The 23,262-nt window shown below is 36.4% G+C and overlaps 1 protein-coding gene across 13 annotated transcripts in view; it reads left to right on the top strand.

Moving 5' to 3' along the window:
* The window catches only part of Lrrk (Leucine-rich repeat kinase), a 330,029-nt gene that overhangs the window by 304,694 nt on the left and 2,073 nt on the right, over positions 1-23,262 (top strand). For 8 of the 13 annotated variants that reach the window (XM_071690282.1, XM_071690281.1, XM_071690280.1 and 5 more), the window contains 16 exons: positions 2,490-2,700; positions 5,854-5,898; positions 8,057-8,140; positions 9,746-9,969; positions 10,159-10,182; positions 13,001-13,199; positions 13,454-13,660; positions 14,712-14,963; positions 15,093-15,234; positions 15,958-16,067; positions 17,190-17,312; positions 18,811-19,012; positions 20,319-20,517; positions 21,457-21,714; positions 22,255-22,469; positions 23,072-23,205. In XM_071690282.1, the coding sequence (XP_071546383.1) occupies positions 2,490-2,700; positions 5,854-5,898; positions 8,057-8,140; positions 9,746-9,969; positions 10,159-10,182; positions 13,001-13,199; positions 13,454-13,660; positions 14,712-14,963; positions 15,093-15,234; positions 15,958-16,067; positions 17,190-17,312; positions 18,811-19,012; positions 20,319-20,517; positions 21,457-21,714; positions 22,255-22,469; positions 23,072-23,205 (2,629 nt within the window). The remainder of the gene's footprint in view (positions 1-2,489; positions 2,701-5,853; positions 5,899-8,056; positions 8,141-9,745; positions 9,970-10,158; positions 10,183-13,000; positions 13,200-13,453; positions 13,661-14,711; positions 14,964-15,092; positions 15,235-15,957; positions 16,068-17,189; positions 17,313-18,810; positions 19,013-20,318; positions 20,518-21,456; positions 21,715-22,254; positions 22,470-23,071; positions 23,206-23,262) is intronic. The other 5 variants (XM_071690275.1, XM_071690274.1, XM_071690278.1 and 2 more) reach the window with 4 other exon arrangements.

Below are 23,262 nucleotides of genomic sequence, written 5' to 3'. Positions count from 1 at the left end.
TTGCAGCTTCAGTATCTTACACCTGTATATAGAGAGTACATGGGAAAGCCAGATAATGGAAGTCCTAGTATTCTTTGTTGAGATTATCTGTTGGAGGACAGTAACTGTGTCCTAAATTCCTAATCTGTACAGAAAGGTAGAATTGTAAACTCCCATATCACCTCTATGCCATGATATCATTGGCCTTGTAGGGTTGCTGGATGACATTAACAGTGTTCTAAACTCTTAATCTATAGAAAAAGAGGCAGGATAGTATAACATTACATCACATGCATGCCAATAGGTTTTCAGCCTACTTTTGTCACTGTATGATCATCATTGAGTTCTACAACAAACATCGACCAACCTCACCTATTTTGAGATGGTTGAAGGGGGTGATTCCCCAAGAATACACTTTTTTTAAGGGGGATGATTCTTTGAACCTCTAATGAACAAGTACTGTCTCAGATGTTCACTGGGCTCTGTGATATGAAATTATTATATTAAAAGATTGGCATTTTACAGATAATACCAGATACATGAATTTCTTTTTTTTATTGCATACCATAATGTCTTTCTTTTAATAGCTGCTACTGCTAATGATATTACTGAAGAATATAAATAAACCTTGATATAATGTATGATATAACAAGATGTAGGGAATGGATGAAGGCGAGCAAGTATGAATATGTTCATGTGTATATATGTATATGTCTGTGTATGTGTATGTACATATATATATATATATGTATATGTTGATATGTATATGTGTGTGTGTGGGCGTTTTTGTATATATATGTGTATATGGGCCATTCTTTGTCTGTTTCCTGGTGCTACCTCGCTGACACGGGAAACGGCAATCAAGTATAATAGATAATATAACAAGTTTTAAGGAAAGATTCAAGTTATAACTATTTAAACTATTTAAACCATTTACGCCTCATTAGGCTAAGTAAGACTGGGATATTTTAGTGAAAGGACAAAATGATCTTCAAAGAGTAACCCCATTGTGTCTTTTTTTTTTTTTGTGTGTGTGTGTGTTTAAGTTGCTAAAGTTGCCAATGGAAAGATTAGGAAAACTATGAACTGTGAAATCTTTTTTTGATTAAAAATTAAGATAGTGATGATTGTTTATTCATATGAATTTGGAACATGGCATATGTCCTCAGATTACAGTATGTTTTTTTATTTCTTAATCTATTTATAATTACCCCAGGACCAATTTCTATGAAATAGTTTTGATGTAACTTAGGACATTTGTCGAGGCTCCTGCAGCTCATTGCTGTACTACTTCCAGTGGCTGGAAAAAGCTCACTCCTTTGGAGTGAGAAGTTCTTTGACAAGACTGTACTCCTAATGATACAGGTGACATTCACTTGCAGTTTAACCTTGAGCAGGTGGAGTCCAGTGACATTGTTTACTGTATATGAAAGAAAATTAAGCTTGCAAGGTACCTAGTATATTTTCAGTAAGTAGGTACTTATGATGTTGAATTAAAGGTGCATCCCTGCAGCTTCTTTAAAGTACCTGTAGGTATTTGTATGTAAACAAGAATATGAAGGGAAAATACAGATGAATATAAGACTTACAGCATCTATACTTGGTAGCTTTGTATTTTTCATGTATTTTTTGTATCACTTTATACCATTACCATCCTTTCCATATGTCACTCATGCTATGGAATGTATTTTTTCTTTCTTTTTTTTCTGCCTTTAATCTCTTGGAATTCCCTCAAGGATGTGACCACAGCAAAAGTCTCCATAACTGGTGAACTCCAGTGCTGCTTCTCATCCTTTTGTGCCTCACGCTTAAGCCACTGGCAGACACTGGTAGAGAACAAGTCGAGCGCAGTGTTTTCAAAGGCTGCTACATGATATTCCTACCTAATGCTCCAGCCTAAAATTCCAGCCTACAACTCTTCCTAATGCTCTCACCTAATGAGCCTGTCTGCAACTTTTACCTAATATTTGTACATAATGCTCTTACCTAATGTTTGTTCTTTCTTTCTTTCATACTTGATTGCCATTTCCAGCATCAGCAAGGTAGCATTAGGAACGGACAAAGAAAGGCCACATTCACTCACATCCATTCCCTATCTGTCATGTGCAATGACATGTTCCTACCTACTATTGCTATCTTTTACTTCTACTATTTTACCAAAAGGCTGGACTAGAGCTTCACACTTACCACAGGAAAATGTAATTACAAAGAATGATTTGTGTAAGTTAAGTGTTTTTAAGTATTGTGTGTGATAAGGAGAGATTGTGTGCTTGTAGAGAGAATGCCAGCAGTCCACGTGTAGTTAAGGCAGAAAGAAAAGACAGCTTCCTTAGTCAGAGGAGTGCAACTTGAAAACCACTGAAGTGCTGGCTCACTGCACAGCCGTCACTGACCTTCCCAATACCCAGGGAGGTAGTACTAGTATTATATCTCCCCAGATGATGGCTCCCGACTAGCTACTTCCTACTATTTTTGATTGCCTACTGTATTTTTCTTTCTTTTGATGATAGGTATCCAACCCTTGGCACACGTTTTGTACATACAAGTGAAGGAAAGTTCCTAGTAACCCGATTGGTTCCATGTCCTGTGTGCCTGGAGTGTCATGGTCAACATGAGGGACCTGGCAACCACCCACAAGCCCGTCATTTACCTGATAATTGGGGATCCTTCGTAGAAATGAACCCTCTTTACTGCTCCATGACAGCATCTCAGATCTCTCAGGTGAGACATAAATCATTTCCTAAACAAAGAATGCCAGAATGTGATTTTCATTTACAACGTATAATTTTCATATATTTAGTAACTCAAAATATATTTAAGATTTTGCAATTTGATAGGAATAAGTATAACTGGTGACCACTTGTTTAGTCATCAAAGTTACCACTTGTCTACTCAGGGTTTTATTATGGTTATCATTTATTTACAAGCAGTTCCCTGCTTTATTTGAGTATTGGCTTGATAGCAGAATAATGTTGTACTAGATTGCTTTCTTTATAATTTCCCCTTAGGCAAAGTGCATTGTTTGTGCTCTTTGCATGATGTACAGATAATCAGAATCATGTTCAAACTTCATTCTAAAATGTTCTATATTACTTAAGTTCTGAACGCACATTAATTACATTGTTAACTTGAAGTAATCTGTCATAGCAAACTAGAAGTAATCTGTCAGAGTCAAGGGTCATGGTGTCATACACTTGATAGTTACTCACAACTTATAGTTCTGCAGTCATAAATGAAATGTGATCAAAACTGTATCTCTTTTATTTTTTTTTTCAGTAAAGTTGCTATGACTTCAAAAAGTAGATATGAGTTTGAGAACTATAGAGGGACTTTTGATAAAATCTAAAGAGTGTAATGGTAGCTGGTAGCAGTGACTAAGTGTACCAGCTTGTTCCAACTGTTATTTGATTTCTTGTTAAAAGAAATGAAAGCCTTAGTATATCATCTTCTTGATACTTGCCCAGTGTTTGGCTTAAAACTGTAGTGGTGCCCTGTCTGAGTTATCTGTAGGACTGCGAGGAGTTACATCTTATATTGCTGCATAATGTGAAAACTGCCATTCTTTTGATTTAATCTTTTACCTGTCTGATGAATTTTATAAAATGTATTCAGTGAACTACTGGAGGACCACATTGGCAGAACTTATTTTTGTAGTATGCCCCAACGTTAATGATGTTGAATGAAAGGTAAAATGATATGTTTGAAGAAAAAAAGATGCAACAAAGATTGATATGAGTTCCATAGGTGTTTTAAGATCCAGTTTCTGAAAGTTAGAAAGGTTAAAGGAAGAGTAGAGGACGAAAGAAGGAAGAGTACAAGGAAGAGGGAGTTATCAGAATGGCTAGTTCTTGTATGCCTAACGTTCATACAGAAACTGTGGAAAGAAGCAGCTAGTCATGGGTTCCTCCCTTGCTAATTCTGGCACTCCATCCACCAACTTGTGCCCTAGAAGCAGGCCATTCTTGATTTGTCCCATATGGAAGGCATAAGTTCTTTTTGAATGTCCCCATCAATGGATTATTTTTTCTTTTTGCATTAAGCTCCATTATGTTAGCGTTAGACATAGTGGTCTCTAAATGGTGCCACTTTTTAGCTCTTGTAGTCCCTGAATGCACAAAGAGTACCATGCAGAGTATGTATTACTGAGTTATAGTTTCTTTATTTTATCACATTTTATAATTAGTCTGGTCACTGTGAATGCAACTAGTCAAACTAGGGACTTTGCTCATTAATTTTTGGTTGAAATGTAGAAATACTACTGCCAAATGAGTATCTAGAATTTGTTTATTTTTAGTGAACCTCTCCTTGAAGGTGTAACTGCCACATAAATGACCCTTTTTGATCATTATAGATATAGTAAAACTTAAAATTTATAGAATATATAGGAAAAGAGTGTTTGTTAACTAGGAATTTACTGACACTAAATATTGTGGTTCATTTTACATCAAAAAATTGCCAGCTTTTGAGTAAATCTAATTTGCTGATTACTGAATTCATGTGACAGAGTACCTGCAACTGAACTGTAAGCTTGACAAAAGAATTGGTGAAGTGTTGATAACGGAAGTTTTGATACTGGGCAAAGTTTTAATACAGTATTAGTAACTGTATCATAACAAAAAAATGATAATTGCTTGTCAGAATACTGCTGTATGTTTAGCAGTTGTTGTTTTGAAAAGGAAAGCCTAGGTTTGCATATCAGCTAATATATACCATTTAGAGAAGGTGGCCGAATGAGGACATTCCCTTTAAGGCTCAGTCCTCTGTTCTTAACACTAGCTCACTAACATGGGATATGGCGAATATGTGACAAAAAATCTTTGTATAAAGAAAAAATTTCTTGGAGATAATTGAAATAATTGGCACCAACAATTTACTCGAAGAACATGAATCCTATTGCCGGGATTTGAAATCCTCAATTTTGATAGGTTCTTATTCAAGTTCAGATTTCAGAGATTACATACATTACATGAGATATTGCATTCATTATTAGGTTATGAGCAATTTACGAGGTTTCATTTCCACATTTGAGGGGCAAAACAATGTGGTTGTTTGAAGAGAAGCTTTCATGTTTGCATTCATATTCCTCTCATAATGTAATGTCCCAGTGTTCCATAATCTATTCTAAAAGGTTTCTTGATATGAGGTTTTATGGTCAGTTAGTCAAAATGAACAAAGGCAGAATTTAAGGGATGGCTTTGAGAATTCCTTGTCACAGCAAATAATGTAAGTGCAATTTTCCTTTTATAACTGAAAACAGAAAGCCAAACCAGATCACCGAAGTAATCCTGCAAGAAGGATTGGATTGTAAATTGTGCATTATAAAGCTCTAAAATAGTTTGCCATTATCATTTTTTGACACATAGTACATAAACAGCATTAGGACTACAGTTATGTGGTCATAGATGAACATCCCATAAAACTGAGTAATACAGTCTTATATGGAGCAGGTGTTTGGAATAATGTTAAGAAACCCTTTAAACCATATACTTTTTTGTTTGAAACCTCTTCTTTTTTTCTCTCTCTTTTTTAACATAGTATTTTTGTTGAGTGAAATAGTTAAGTTTAGACTTTTTTGCCATCTCAGGTTGAGATGAACCACTCAGAGAGATTTAACATCTTCCCATAAAACTTATGCCATGTTAAATGCTTTATATATATATATATATATATATATATATATATATATATATATATATATATATATATATATATATATATATATATATTTCTTTTTTCTGAAAAATATGGGGAACTCCCTTCATAGTGTGTTTTCCTAAAGATTTACATGAGGAAATATTGTACCTCTCAATATGTTATATTCCTCAAGCAGGAGCCTTCCTTCCAGATTCAAAACATACTTCCTTTTATTTGCAGAAGGAGCATAATGTGCCTTCTCATTTTCCTGCCAGAATGTTAGAGGTAGGATTATCTGCAAAAGTTATGTAACTTTCATTCAGATTGTAGTTTTAGTATAGGATTAAACCTGTGATATGCGGTCAGCTTGCCTTCCACCCATTCCCCTTGATGCATAACAGTTCACTCAGATGCAGCTGTTCACTAACAAGAAAAAAGCCTGCTGTAATAACATAGGAAAGGATATTTTTCCTGGATGTGTGGACAGTCAAATTTGAGGTTTCAGTCCTCTTTCCCATCCACCATACACTTTATACTTAATATTCAAGAATGGCATGCATCTTAATGTACCCAGTAATAATGGGTAAGGAGCCAGGATTGGCAAGAAGTGGACAGGGAAAGGTAGGGTAACATAGTAACGTACAAGTGATGTCATCCCAGCAGCCTAATAGAAATATTGATATATCTCATTTTTCTGTAAGAAGTCTTAAAAAGATTTTGGCAAGGTGGCCTTTAAGGGGACAATAATTGATCACACTCAGATGTGATTGTCCAGACACCAAGGGAAAGTAAGCTGTTTCCTCAGTAACATACAATTAATGACATTACTGTTATTATTAGTATTTTACTTTGAATAAATATTGATAATTCTGTGTTGTATTCAGTGTATGCAGTTTTATTAAGAATTTAACTTTTTCTAAGCCTTACTCTAATATTGCATTATTTGTCTTCATTTCCTTTCCTGTACATTCATCTCATATTAACTCCATACATAGGAGTATGGGCAGGTGATGACAACTATTCCTGAGGATCGGGGCCGACTGAGTCTTTCAGATGTGCATGCTTCATCAGTCCAAATTCCTGAAGTGAATTGCTAGTTGTAAAGCAGGCAATAGAGGTGTAAAGGCCTTTCACACATTGGGTTTTCTTCATGCAGTCGGTGATATTTTCCTCTCATTCAGTTCTTCAGTTTTCTTCCCACTCTCATCATTCATTGACATTGTGGTCTTTTCCAATCCATTGCAGGTAATAAATAGCAGACAACTGCCTGTGTATTGGAGGAGAAAGTGACATTGGTGGAGTGAACCAACACTAGTGTTTGTCACTTTTCCCCTCCCAGGCTCACATTGCTGTCTCTTTTTTTTCTTTTTTTCCTTTTCTCATCTGTGCATAGGTTGTTCACATTAAATCCACAGTGTCACACACTTTCAGTTTCATACACAGCACATGACAACGTATAACCTACACATATCAATCTCTATTCATAGCTTTACTGCAATTTTACAATTTACCAGTGCCAAATTGGAATATCACTAGTCAAGGAGGGCTTGATGGTTCCTAGGGAGCACTTGATTGCCATCAGGTGACTGGAACCCATTCTCCTTCTAAGGACACAGACCCTAGACCTGGCTCTCTTCCCACTTATTTCCGCAACATTTGTAGTCTTAAGTTTTAACCCTCTGTATGTAGAACACCATCTTTGCTTATTTCCTGATCTTCTACTCTTTGAAATCCAACTTTTTAAGGCTTCTTCTCCTTATTCTCTACCATCACTTCTGCCAGGGTGGTGTTTTTACATACTGTAATACCAAAACACTTATTGCTTACCTGGTGGATCTTGAGTCGAGTCTCCCAACATTTTCTCTTATTCTTGTTCTTTTCCTGAGATGGCCTTGATTGGGGGACTTTTTGACTATGCCTTGTTGATTACTAAAGAAAATGCAACTGAAGGAGATCAGAGGAGACTGAACCCCCTTAGAAGCCATTTAGGCCCCCAGGTCTTTGACCAGAAAGAGGCCAAGGGGGCTTTGGCTCGCTTGGCAACTTTTTAGGAATCCCCAATGGACATTATTCATAATTAATGAAGAAAAGTATTAAGCCTCTGAGCTAGTTTTATCTGGTAACCCATATTTATTGTTTCATGTCCCTTATTTTCCTTATACAAGATCATCATCTTGTTTGTTACTTATTACACTCTATATGAATGAGTTGATGAGTGTTCTTATCCACATTCAGATATATTCTGTTGTAATTTCAGTTTCCGGCAAATTTTTGATAGCCCCTCAGTAGAATTTGGACCTGTATTCCTATGACTCCCAGTAACTATGAACCAAAATATTTCCTGTATTGCTTCTTTTTCCATCACTATGAATTCATTGCACTATTTTTGTGCACTGTACTTCAAGACTGACTTAATTATTAATCGTGTGCTGATATACTCCAGGATCTGACTGCCTCACATAACTCTTCCCTGGAGCGCTCCCTCCTCACTAACAGTATTCTGGGAAGTCTTGCTCCGTCCCAGCAGGTAAACTGAAAGTTATATATTCAGATCTTTTACTAATTATTGTTATAGGAAATGAATAGTCCCTTATGGTTTTGGTTTTTATGGATTTATATTTCTATTTAATTGAATCATCAGTTTTTACTAGTTTTTGATATTTTAAATCATTTAATCGTTGTTTGCATGTGTCTTACTCCTTATGTGTACCCACAACTTGCATGGTTTTGCATCTTTTCGCTTTAGAATTGTTGCAATGTTGACTCTATCCTGCTCTCATTTCTGTTTTCCCAAGTAAAGGCTTTCCTTTGTCATTAGCTTTGTCATAAGGTACATTAAATCTCTCTCTCTCTCTCTCTCTCTCTCTCTCTCTCTCTCTCTCTCTCTCTCTCTCTCTCTCTCTCTCTCTCTCTCTCTCTCTCTCTCTCTTTTTTCCTCCTTAGGATTAGTTCCACAAATAAACCTCAAAGCATGGACACCTCTTAAATGATAATCATAGGATTTTTTTGCAGAGACTGTGTATGTATGGGTTTTGCAAGACTCCAATGGCTAGAGTTATATGCAATTGAAAAGTCACCTTTAGTGAGGCTGTGTCTTTGTCAGCTGACAAAACAGAGTTCACTGATGTCAGAGAACTTTTTGCTTCAAAAGAATCTTATCATGTCCCTGCAAAATGAATGTATTTCAGTCTTGAATCTGAAGAGCCCTTGGAGAAGTGGTCCTAGGGTTATATGATAATAGTTGCAGAGATGGAACTACATTTGTTACCAGACTCAAGCTACAAGTGGTTGCACAAAAAGCAAGAAGTAACCTTTGGCAATGCTATATCAACATCCATTGATAGCAAGTAGTACACTCTTATCAAGGACCTTCGTGTTCCAAAGGATCCCATTATACTCCTGTTCTTGAGTGCAACCAAGATGTTGCATGAGCCCTGTAAAGGGTTCCTTGGATCATATGATAATGATGATGATGTTAATCAAAATAAAGATGATGATAATGGTAATAGTAATGATGATATAGGACAACATAAATGGAAGACTTTTGCCAGTAGTATGCCATAGTAATCACATACCAACCATAACCTCAAAGGTTTGAATCATACATATGAATAGAAAAGTGAGCCTGATAGATAGTATGATATCAGTATGGAAACTCTACAGAGATAATTAGATTACCTGTTTACATAAATTGAGCTATGAAAAATTGGTATTAGAAAAAAGAATCTTATTGTAGAATGCTAACATAAATGTGTTTATGATGATCGTTGATTATGGATGACAGTCTGTAGTTAGTCTTTATGTGTGTATGATGCAGTGTCTTGCTGAACACTGATACGATGCAACTGAAAAAGATCAGAGTGATTAGATATTCTTTCATCACTGATCCTAAGATATGCATTAACAGTGGCTAGATATTCTTTCATCACTGGTCCTAAGTTATGCATATGCAAAGTTTGGCAATGTATGTTGAATGGCTGAAGATATGTTAATTTATTTTATGAAATATGAATATTTTGCTTGCTTTGCAAACTGAATTACCACTACCAGGCACAATAGCATTGTAAACCATCCATTCATGTAAGAAAAAAGTCAGAAATTTATCATTTCAAGAAATTACTTCATTTTTTAGGGTAATCCTGCAACTATTCCATTTAGTGGAGTGCCATCACCACAACCAGGAGGAAGATCCTCTACATCCTCAACAGCCGCAGGGGGAGGGGGTGGAATATCTCCAGCAGGAGCAGCAGGTGGGGGAAGCATGTCACCGCAGCTTCCAAGACGCAGCTGGGGATCACGAGAGTCATACACATCAGATGGCGACAGTGGAGTAGGAGCTGAGTCAACCACTTCAAGGTTGGCAAAGGCATAATTTCTTGATAATTCCAGTATTCAGCAGTGTTTCATTTATTTCTGCCTGCAGTTTTGGATTCTTTTTCATATAATAGAATCATCATTATTTTAAGAGAAAAATAAATAATGACTTGATTATTATGGTCCAGTATCATTGTTTTTCTGTTAATTATATTTTTCTGCTTTTTCTAGCTTACAAGGACCAATATTTACGAGGTCAGCATGGAATAATATAGACAAAGCATCTTGCTCTTAATGAGCTTGGGTAAAACCCCAGTTGACTTATGGTTATTTGATTATTCAGTATATGGGTATTGTGATATGAATGTGAGAAAGAGATACTTGAAGTTCAAGTTATCCATAGTGGTGCAAAGTAGAAAGCACCACAGTTATTGTATACTTATGATGAGATTCTATTAAAAGATTTAGTAAGTAGAATGGTAGATTTTGATGAAAAGTTGTATAGCAAAAGAATGTTGAAATTAAATGCAAATAAGAGTAATGTTTTTATTTCTGAAAGTGATAAACATTGCAGTGCATTATCTGTTTGATTAGAGAAGAATCATAAGTTTATGACAAATTCAGGTTGTTAGAGTGAAAATCAGGAAAGATAGTAGTGAGGGAGCTAAATTTGAATGCAGAGTCTTGAAAGGAAAAGAATTGTTGGTTTGCCAAGAGCTTTGGTAAATGAAAAAAAATTAGGTATCGAGTTTCCAAGAAGTTTGAAAGACGAATGCCTGTCCCATCTCTGATTAGATATGTTATGTTAAAACTTTTTTCTTAGGTCCAAATGGGTGAAAATTAGGAACAAGATGGATAACCTACACAGTATATTTGGAATGAGGAGAATAAATAGATCATAGAACAATGATGTGAAGATAATGGAAAAAAGATGCAGTATATGATGACTAGTTAGACGTTATGGCCATTTCATACATAAAGCAGATGATGGATTGATAAAAAAGATCTTTGTTATCACCGTTGAAAGGTACAAGAAGAAAAAGTAGAACACAGAGCAGATGCACTTGGTTGATTGATAAGGGCTGTAGATGTTTCAGGTGAAAATTTTAAGGATGTTTAAACTGAGGGTACAAGTGTGAAGTACTATCTTTGAGAACCAAGGAAACATTTGAGTCAATTATTCTTTGAAAATCCTTAACTGGGTATAAGATGAAATGGTTTTACTCCAGTCCTCTTCATGAGGTTTACATATCATGCTAGGGTTATGTAGCACCTGCTTAAGTCTAAAAATTTTTCATAAGATGCCTATAGCAGCCCAAGACACCCATATTTGTATGTTATAAGCACTATCAGTTTTGACAGTAAATCGGTAACTAACATTTAGCCCATATGCTGTCACTGGACTGAACCAGGGCATGTGGAATGTCTGGGGTAAACCATGGAAAGGTCTGTGAGGCCTGGATGTGGATAGGGAGCTGTGGTTTTGGTGCATTACACATGACAGCTAGAAACTGAGTGTGAACAAATGTGGCCTTTTTTGTCTGTTTTCCTGGCATTACCTCGCTGAAGCAGGCAGTAATGATGCTGTTTCCTGTGGGGCGGGGTGGCACCAGGAATGGATGAAGGCATGCAAGTATGAATATGTACTTGTGTATATACGTATATGTCTGCATATATATGAGTATGCATATGTTGATATGTATGTATATGTGCGTGTATGGGCGGCATTTGTGTATATATATGTGTGTACATGAGTGGATGAGCCATTCTTCTTCTGTTCCCTGGTGCTACCTTGCTGATGCAGGAAACAGTGATCAAGTATAATAATAAATGATATTTGATTAATGTTTATATCAAACAGTGGTTGTCTTCCATCATTCACTTTGGTATAATGTATAGATATAGGCTTATTTCAGTGCATATATTTTGTAGTATAGATATAAGCTTATTTCAGTGCATATATTTGTAAGGCACAAAAATTAACTCTTGAATTATGAAAGAACTCTTCCCATACTTGAGCAGCATAGGAATTACAATCATGACTTGAGTATTGTAAATTCACCCAAGATAATTTTAGATATTGGATATATTTCTCACAGAAAAATGCCAGAATTAAAATCTTTTGGGTTTCCTGCCTGAGGTTATCTTTTGACTCAGACCATACTTTTGATTGTTGCTTATATCGGGCATTGACCATTTCATTAGTTTGAATATCCATGTAATGGATGTTTATACTGCCTGACCCCTAAGGATGGTATGGATATCTGTACATTTTGTGCAGAGTTTAGGTACCATAAAGAAAGATGTCTCATGCTTCACAACTTTCTTCTCATGCAAATTGTCATTATCTTCTGTTTTAGGCTTCCATTTCATGTCCAGGCAACTAGAAATTCTATTTGTAAGTAATGAGGTAACTTTTTTATGCAGAGTATCATGTTACCATGTCTCAAAAAGTCCCTCTTCCCCCTCACTCTTATTTTACAGAATGTTGGTTTTCTGTGTCACTTGATTGAAAACCATAGAAGTTTGCTTCCCAGTTCTTGCTTGCACAGTATTACATATGCAAGGTTGAATGAGCTGCGTCATTGGCAATTTTCAAGTAGATGTTCATTTGCAAATGGAATCTCTTGATATTTTAGCTTCATTTCCATTTGTAAGTCCACTGTCACACAGTAAGTGTGAGCAAATAGGAAATGACACATACTATCATGATCCTCTGAAAGAAGTAAATATCTCGTTACTTTTAGATGGTAATAGGCTTTTGCTGAAATGAAAATTTGCCTCTTTCTCTGCAAATTTGCATTCAGTTGCATACATGTTAATTACAGCGTATCTTTGTTCTCCAGATGATTTTTCAAAATTATTATAGTGTGGTTTGTATTTGATTGAACAAATTCATAAAAACATTTTGTTGGTCAGGAAAATGTAAGACTTGATATGATCATTTAATCAAAATATGTTGTTGTTTATTTTCATTTAGTTTTGATGTTTAGAATTATCATTAATCAGCTTATTTCTAGACAGTTTCAACTCCCTACCATTCTGTTAATGTTTCTGCATCCATCATGAACAGTCGCAAAGCATCTGCTGAGGGACGACCTGATTTGGACAACAGCAGCAATAATGAAGGAGAGAGTTCAGGAGGCCAGGAGGTGACTCCAGTGGTGTATTCCTTTATGGTGGAGGAGTGCATACTGGCTGCTTACACTGCCCGCTCTGTACCATGCCCCCTCCATGCTGACCTGCTCCTCGCCCAAATTGCCCCTGACACTGTATGTGAAGTTTGACTGTCTTTTAGCCTACTTTTTTCTTCAAAATATCTTATGGATTGGCTTGTCCTGTGCAAAATTCTGGCAGTTGTTTGAATAGGATGCAATTTTATTTTAAATGATGAAAATCTTATTTATCATTCATAGCAAAATGTTCAGTTCATCATCCATTAATTTGACTGTGAAATAAAATCTTAGTTCTTAAACTTTATCCACCTGAGAAAACTTTAATTAAGAATAAAATACCTTTCTGGCAGGTTTTCTTGGATTTGGGTGACAGATATCTTGTTCGTCCAGAAGTGATCAAGCAGGGAAAATTATTAGGACGTGGAGGATTTGGTTTTGTCTTCCAAGGTACTTGCCGTAATAGAATCAATGGAGCACCAATGGATGTGGCATTAAAAATGTTGCAACCTGTAGATCCAGGTAACAATGCCCGCCAAAGTGCCATTGTTGCATACAAGGTAAGTTGATATTGGGATTTAATTGTTTTACCTAAAGTATTCTTTGCTTTGAGTGATAACTGCAGATTAGCAACAGAATTTTAATTTTCCCTTCCCAGTTAGATTTGTTTATTGTGAAAACATGTTACTCAGTTAGGCAGATGTATTATAGAATATCAGAATACTTTTATAAATGATTCATTTTGGATAATCATATATGTATATGTGCATATATATGCATTAGACATGACTGGTAAAGAATGGATGTGAGCAGATGTGGCCTTTCTTTGTCTATTCATGGCCCTACCTCACTAATGCGGGAAATGGAAATGGCAGTGTCATTGCCATTTCCATTTTCTGTGGGGCAGGATGGTGCTGGGAATGGATAAAGGCAGGCAAGGCAGGGTGTGTGATGACCCCATGCTCGTTTGATTTGTTTATGGATGGGGTGGTTAGGTGTTTTAGATATCTGGGAGTGGCCTTAGCAGCAAATGGAACCATGGAAGTGAGTCATAGGGTGGGGGAGGGGGCAAAGGTTTTGGAAGTGATGAAGAATGTGTGGAAAGAGAGAACGTTGTCTCGGAGAGCTAAAATGGGTATGTTCGAAGGAATAGTGTTTCCAACAATATTATGTGGTTGTGAGGCACGGACTGTAGATAGGGTTGTATGGAGGAGGGTGGATGTGTTGGAAATGAGAGTTTGAGAACAAATGTGGTGTGAGGTGGTTTTATTGAGTAAGTAATGAAAAGGTAAGAGAGACGTGTTGGCCACCCCTTTGAGGGTGTTCCAGTTGGAAGAGGTAGATAGATAGGTTGCTCATGAATCATGTTGAAAGCATTAGGGGAACATTTTTGAGTTGAAATACGAAGATAATTTTAGAAATAACCACAATAAGGATTCTTTTTCTCTGATTCTCTGTAAACTGAAGATTTTTTTCTATGCATTATCAGTAAATGCACACCAAAAGGTCTAGCTTTTGCTCTGTCACTTATGATAGATAATTATATTGATGGAATAACTTAAGTTTTATTATATGTGATTATGATATTTTCCGTTGATGCTTTACTCAAAGGCTGCCCAAAGCAAGTGGGAACGGGACCCTCTGCAGTATGCATGTAAAGCCTATTGCTCAGCAAGACAAGAAGTGAATATCTTACTATCTCTGCGTCATCCTCACATTGTGCCACTTGTTGGTGTTTGTCCACGTCCACTTGCTTTAGTACTTGAATTAGCACCTCAAGGAGCTCTTGATCAGTGTTTAAAACATTACCAGCGATCAGGAGCCAGATTATCCCTCCATACACTGCAGGCTGTTATATTGCAGGTTAGATTTTTTCCTTTCTTTTTTTCTTTTGATAAATAATTTGCACAATATGTAGAATATGTTTATGGAAGAATAATTTTGAATGTGTAGTGATGGCTTCCAGTGTGAAGAAACAAAATTTTTGGACAGGTTGCCAAGGCACTTGAGTATCTCCATGGCCAACACATTATCTACCGTGACCTGAAAAGTGAGAACGTACTGGTGTGGGAGTTGCCGCCACCATTTCATCACCAACCTCATCCTAGAGTAGATGTTAGATTAGCAGACTATGGTAATTACACAAAGAATAATTATGTAGTTTGACATTGGGATACATAAGAAATGCATGTTTTTAGATGAAATACTGTCATCAAACATTATGGGCCAATTTTGTACTTGTTTCTCTTGTTAGAATATATTTAGATTACAGAGATTGTAATTTGATTTGGCTTTATGAGTGCCCTTAGTCCTTTTTTTTCACATTGATAAAGTACCGAACTATGCTATGCCCTTGAATATTTGCTCAGTATTCTTATCACATTTTATATGAATATTTTGATTGTCATAACAAGGGAGACACATTCTTTCCATGTGCTAGTCTGTGGTTATGAGAATTAATTTTTCTGTTTTTCCTTGTTTCTGGTATGGATTAGACATATTTTTCAGTTCAGATTTTTATGGTAGATGATCTGGTAAAAGACAAAAAAATTACACAAACAATATCATCAATGATATATCCCTGTCTCAAGTGGTATTTCCTATATATTTATTTTATACGAGTATCTGCTGATAGTATAAATCAAACAATGAGTATAGATGTACAGAAAAATTTACCTAATTTGACATTGACCAAAAATAACAGTAATTAATTTTATGTATTACCAATGAATATGCTTGCAACTGATGGAATGGATATTGAACCAAAAAGCTCACATGATAGTACACTTTTAGTGTTTTAATTTCTTTACTGATACCCCCTCTTTCTTAGTTATACCATTATAATTTTTTCTTTTAGGTATCAGTCGTTCAAGCTTGCCCACTGGCACAAAAGGTTTTGGAGGGACAGAAGGTTTTATGGCCCCAGAGATGATGCGACATAATGGAGAAGAAGAGTATACTGAGAAGGTATGCAAACAACTAAAATGCTGTTGTATAGACTCAAATTTTTCCAGTTGTTGCTGCTGATGGGACGCTAGTCCTTCAAGGTGTATTTACGAGTGAACATGGGATAACTAGTCACTGGGATGCAAGTGAAAATGAATATGCTATAACGAGAGTCTTTGAAGAAGTGGTTCTAGGTGGTAGAAGGTTAAAGTGTCAAGAATGATGCAGTAAATTCTTCCTGCACTGCAGGATAAAGTCCAAGTGATGGTTGAGAAAGTTGAAGGACCTGTGTGTTTAGTGCTTCTTGCTATGTCATGTAAGAGTGACTAGGGATTATTTTACTTGCTGGTATTATAATTTTCAGAGGAATATGCAATATAGGTAAAGAAGCAATAACTAGATTTGTTTTTTAGGAATGGGGTGAATGTGCAGCAACTAGTTTTAACCCTTGAATGGAGGACTTGGTCCAAAAATGCCATCACTGCAAAAAAAGATAAATAATCAGAAATTTGTTTTCTCTGTAAAATGATAGACTACCTTTCAAAAGTAAGAGAAAATACGCAGAAAGTTATATTATCACCTTTGTGTTAGCCTGGCTCATTGCAAAGTTAGTGCTCACAGGGGATGTGTATGATATGTTTAACAATTTCTGCAGACAGAGAGATGTGGAAATAATTTTTTTTCTTTCTCTTGAGCTTGTTTTATGGTGTACTCTTACTTGATACACAGGCACACCATTAGTGTTCTTTGTTATTATTTCATAGACCCAGGACCCCTTCTCCAGGGACTCCTGCAGCTTCAAAGCTATGCTACCATTAGCAGAAGGGAAAGGATGGACTCCTTTAGAGTCAGTACTTTAACAAAATTGTACTTCACTGTAACCAAAAGCAGGCAGAGTGTGGTAATGCCCGGTATTAGTAGTGAGTAACATGTATATCAAGAATGGAAAAAGTACACCCTTTGCACTAAAGCTCAGTGCAAGAGAGATTGGCTTACAAGTGAGGAGGATGTTGAAGGATATCAGGAGTAGAGCCAGTTGCAACATCTTAGTAGAGCTTCTTTACTTTTCTCTAGTTAGTAAATCCATGAGATTATAAAGCTGACTGGTTTACATTGTAACTCACATTGCATATTTCTTTACAGGTGGACTGTTTTTCTTTTGGTATGTTCATGTATGAGCTTCTAACAACACATCAGCCATATGAGCATTGTGACAACGTAAAAGAGCATGTCCTAGAGGGCGGCAGGCCGGCTTTGACACATAGGGTAAATTCAAATTTAGCCACTATTTTTCACCCTTACTCCTACTTTTGTGTATTTTGATACTCACCTACAGTTATTCATGGTATTATATGTACCCCTGGGGTAGGGGAGAAAGAATTCTATCTCCATATTCCCTGCTTATCATAGAAGGTGACTAAAGGGGACAGGAGAGGAGGACTCGAAACCCCTTCTTTCTTGTATTTTGATTTCTAGAAGGAGCTAAATGGGAAGTGCTCATCCTCCTTGAAGGCTCTGGCTGGGTTTTTAAATGCATGTGGATGTAACAAAGATAAGATGAAAGGAGAGATGGGTCATATGTTTGAAGAAAGAAACCTGGATGCTCTGGTTCCGAGTGAAACTAAGCTTAAGGGTAAAGGGACAGACTGGATTTGGAAATTTCTTATGAATTAAGTCAAGGGTTGTTGATGAGAGAACAAGAGCAAAGGAAGGAGTAGCACTACTGCTGAAGCAGGAGTAGTGGGAATGTTTGAAAGAATGTAAAGAAGTGAGCTCTAGACTGATGTAGGTAAAAATGAAAGTGAATGGCAAGAGATAGCTGACTGTTAGTACTTATGCAGTTGGCCTTAAGAAGAACAATTATCAGAGGCAAGTGTTTCGGAAGCAGCCAAGTGAGTATGTCTGCAGTTTTGATGCAAGAGACTGGATATTATTGATGGGCAATTTAAATGTGAAGATAAGTAATGTAGCAGTTGTGGGTATAATTAGGGGGCATGGGGTATTCAGTAACGTGAAAGGAAATGTTGCACAGCTTGTAAAGTTGTGTACTGAAAAAGGAATTGTGATGGGAATAGCTGGTTTAAGAAAAGGGACCTACATAAGAATACATTTATGAGTTGGAAAGATGGGTAGCGGACTACATATTAATTGACAGGCATATAAAAGAGACACTTTTGGATGTGAAATGTGCCGAAAGGGGCACATGGTGGGATGGTGGGTCCTAACCTTGTGGAGGCAAAGGTGAAGACTTAGAGGTTTATGGAAAAGAGGAATTATTGGTGAAAAGAGAGTGGTGAGAGTATTTAAACTTGGAAAACACACTTGTGTGAAGAAATGCCAGGAGAGGTTGATTGTAGAATGGCAAAAGGTGAGAGTAAATGAAGCTAGGGGAGTGGCTTAGGGATGGAGGGTATGTAGGGAAGCATTGCTGGCATGTGTATGTGATGCATATGTGGTGGGATGAAGTAAAGTTGCTAGCAAAAGAGAAAGAGGCGTTTAGACAGTACTTACAAGGAGGGAGTGCAAATAATTGGGAGATATGTAAGAGACAGTGGGAGAAGGTTAAGAAGAAGATGCAGGAGTTGAAAAAGACAAATGAGAGTTTGGGTGAGAGAGTATCTGTAAACAGTATGGACTCAGTATAAAATGTTTTGGAAGGAGTTTGATATGCGCAGGATAAGTGCAATAGTGTTCTGCTATGATATATTCTCTCACTTTATGCACAAAATTTTGTTTTAATGATTATTTACTTTTTTGTTTTTAGGAGACGGAATACCCTGTGTATGTTCTAGACCTTATGGTAATGTGTTGGTCTCAGCAGCCTCGCCTCAGACCATCTGCCTCTCAGATAGTATCTATTGCATCTGCTCCAGAGTTTACACACTTATTAGATGTTGCCTCATTAGACCATTCTCTCAACATAATGGATGCAATTCGTGTTCCTCCATCTTTGGTGAAAGATGAAGGTTAGTTGACATCATTCTCTGTCACTGTTTTCCATTGCAGTAAGATATGTAAGTGAAATATATCGCTTGTGGAAAAGGTTAAGAAAGCCATCCGAGTGAAGAGTACAAGGAACTGGCCATCCTTGACCTTTTCTAGCATACGTAATCAGGATTAGAGATCACAGTTCTGCAAAACTAACTCCCACAAGTGGTGCACCTTTAAATGCACTTGATCCAACCAGTATGTGGGAATGCTATTAATGATGATAGATAGTTAGAACTTGCATTGATTCATATTTATTGAGAAATAAATGTGTTGTCTGTGTGATGATGACAGCATAAGTAGGAGGGATCTTGTATGGTGTCCATTTTCTGTGTGAATGTTTTAAGTGAGGGGTGGTGACCATATCTGAGACATAATAGTGTGACATGTTTCTATGGATAATGTGGTTTGCAAAGGGTTTATTGTGATGTATTGAGAATGATGTTGGTGAAATTTGTTTTGTGTTTTGCTGGTAAAGGGCATATGAATATGTAATCTTGAATTAGTCATGGATAGTGAAGAGGAGTTTTGGTTGTATAGTTGCTTTAAGTGTAAGACTGGAGCATTTCTTATTACTGGGTAGGAGTAGGCATTCTGTCCACAAACTTCCAATTTCTTCGTGTCATACATAACACTTGACAGTGCTTAACTCAGACAACTCATTCATCATAACTATATTTTCCTGCAGTGAGCTCTATGCATTACCCCTGCCTTTTGGCAAAATGTTGAGAGAAATAGATAAAAGTATTAGGTAGGAATATTTAGGCTGGAGCATTAGGTAGAGGTAGTAGGAAGGAACATTAGGCAGCAGCATTAGGTAGAAGTAGTCAGCAGAAACATTAGGTAGGAGCCTGCAACACTATGTTAGAGTTGCCCTCTGCCAGTGGCCTATTAAGGCTGAGGCACTAAAGGCTAAGAACCAGTACTGAAGTTTGCTAGTTATGGAGACTGTTGCTGTGGCCACTCCCTTAAGGGGATCCAGATGAGAACAGGCATCAGAGAAATAGATACAGTAGGTTTTTTGAGAAATTGGTACAGATGACTGGGGTCAGGTGTGGCCAATTAAATTTTGTACTTGTCATGTCTAAATGCATCTGAAACATTGGGATTTAGGTTTATATATGTGATTGATCCATGTTAATGGTACCATATTATGGAATATTTGTACGCTAAATTCACTTAAAGTTTTACTCAAGCAGAACACTGTGTATATATTAAGACTAGATATTTTGTGACGTTATTTGAGGTAAAGGAAATTTTTTCATATTTTTTTACTTTACCCAGATGGTGAATTAGTAGTACGTGACCAGGGAAGTGTGTGGGTGAGCCGCACATCACCTCAGCTTGATATGGTAGGAGCTGGAGAGTGGGGATGGGGATCGTACACCAGCATCGAAGGTCTACCTGACACAATAACAGCTATGTGTTGTGTAGGAGAACATGTCTGGCTTGGAGATAATGCTGGAAACATCCATGGTTACAAGTAAGCTTCTGAGTTTTTTTTGTGTAGTAAACATCAGAAACCTAGACTGTTTCAAAGAAAGCCAAACTGGTCAAGTCTGTTCAATTCATCTAATATAAATACCAAACTTTCTAACAGTGTAACTAAGTACACCTAAGTGAAAGATTGATACATTATTTTCTCATGCTATACTGGAAAGAAGTCAATAAGAAGTTTAAACAAACTAAAAAAGGAATAAAGTGAAGAGTGCTGATAAAGACTAACAGATAAAACTTTTGCTTTACTTCTTGTGTTTCCAGACATTTATTTATAAGAATTTATTAAAATATTTGGACATCTTAATATTTAAGTGTGCATATATCAGGGCTAAGTTTGGTTATTTCCAGAATCTGGTTGAATTAGGTCCATTTAACAGAGTTTACTATATGTAAAGTACTTATCTCGTGGTTGCTAAACTGAAACAGTAAATGCCTTGGAACGTAAAAGCCATTTATCATATTTTTTTGTTAGTTGGTGCTTCAGATAATCCTGATATTCAGTGTAGAGAAAAAACAAGAGACAAAACAAATGAAATTCAACATATTCTTATTTTACAAATTTAGTATATTTGTTACAGTTTAAGCAAAATTTGTAATTTTCAGATTACTTTGAGCTCATTTGCTTTGTACTGGGGTTAACTCTTGAATTAGAGGAGTCACTTGTTTCAGGATGCATATCAGTTTTTTTAGTCTTTTAAGAACACTCTATTGATATTGATAATATTGATAGCACTTCTTCCCAAGAATGTCATCTGTCACTTAAACTGAGGATGTAAGATTGTTATATATATTTGTCCTTTCATAATTTCAACCTTATGATTAATATACTGACCATTAAATTCTTCAAACTGGGATAATCTTTATTTGAATTAGTTAAAAGTGGATATTTGAATTGTAGATGAAAACTGTTTTTGTTTTTCAGCATGGTGGACTATGGTCGTGTATTCAGTTATTGCCTAGAACCTGATGCCCCTCAATCATCCCCAGTGCGATCACTTTGTAGTCTTCATGCACTTGGGAGAGTAGCTGTTGCTCTTTGCAATGGACGTCTCTTCCTTTGTAGTTCTGATGTTACACCAACTTCACCTGTGCTTGGAGAGGGTAGTTTTGTAATGACAGAGTTGGCTGGATCTACACAGGATATTCACTGTTTGGCAGTTACTCAGACCCTTACCACCTGGTAAGTGCATATGATATAATAAATCATTTGCATCTTAATCCCTTATTGGAATTCTCACACATGCAGAACTTTGGTTATAAAGTTTGGTAATCATAACCAAAGTATAGAATTTAGAAAATGGTAACTGCAGGTGGCTCAGCATTTGTACACCATTGTTCTTTGTAGATGATTGTAAAGTATATTACAGGATTTTCTTTTTTAACTGTAAAATTAGAGTTGAATCTGTTTAATGCTCTGGATAAAAGAAGTGACAAAAGGTTTCTGTAGAATATTTTACTTGGGTTTCCTTTATCTGTCATAGGAAACATTATAATAGGTGCATACCTATTGTCCACTGTCAGTTTGTAGGACTGTAGGCTTAGATTTATGCTTGATTTAACATGTTTCCATATTTTTTTATTTCATAGCTTATGGTTTGTATGGCTTGTTATAAAATCTTCAGGAAATCGTAAAAATTAAATACTCAAATCAGACATCAATGTGAAGAGAGACCATTGAACATTTTGATTGCACTATTGAATATAATTTTTAATATTTCAGGTCATTATGGTGTGGTGGAAGTGAGGGCACAATGAGCATATTCTCTTTACGGGATGATGGCCTTGTTGTGAGTCAGGATGCTGTGTCACATTTTACCACCTCAACGCCTCCTCCTACAAGTGACACCTGTGATGTGTTGATCCTTCATGCACCGCAAAATCTCTCAACAGTATCACCACACCTTAGAAATTCAATATGGACATATGTTTATCCTGGTAATTTTACATTCTATGTTGCATGGCATTGGAAAGGTAACTAATAATATTGTCCACCAGCTTCTTAGTGACTAAGAAAATGTCCCATCATCTAAAAGTCCATCTGATGGCTGCAAGAACCCCAACTCTTAACAACAATGAAAAGATGGCCATGCAAGATATAAAACATACCAAAACACATATGTACAATCTTACATCGTATTACCATCCTGGCAGCTGGCACATAAATTCTTGAATATTTAATTCTCATCGTAAAAGGCATTTAAACAAAGTAGCTCAGTTTAAATAACAAGCATGTATACTTTTTTTTGCAAAAGCTTCGTTTTAATGCTACATGCTTGTAACCCTTTCTGTTGCAACCTGTTTAGATTTAAAACTTTTGAAGCACAAAGGAAATGCCTTTCATGTATTACAGTAGTCATGGTTTCATGTGGATTCAGATAATCTTAGCATTCTGAAAAAACTAATTCAGAATGGCCATTCATCAAGCCGCAAATCAGAATAGCTGGGTCATCTTAATATACACTTGAACATTTTTGTCACTTTTGGTCGTACTCAAACATTTAATTTTTGTATGAATAAATTCATTTATTAATTTTCAGGATGTGTAGTGTACCACTGGGATGCTAAAGACCAGAAACTGGTGAATCGTTTAGACTGCTCCAAGTTGGTACCATGCTCGGAAAGTTTACAGTCAATTAGTATTGAAGAACATTTATCTCCATCTCATTGTCAAGTAAGTGTAAAACAGAAATGCTGAGAAGTGCAAAATAGCCATTTTATTAAAAACTGT

This window comes from Panulirus ornatus, chromosome 48, assembly GCF_036320965.1.
Source record: "Panulirus ornatus isolate Po-2019 chromosome 48, ASM3632096v1, whole genome shotgun sequence".
Taxonomy (NCBI): domain Eukaryota; kingdom Metazoa; phylum Arthropoda; class Malacostraca; order Decapoda; family Palinuridae; genus Panulirus; species Panulirus ornatus.
This window is presented reverse-complemented; position numbering and strand designations above follow the sequence as displayed.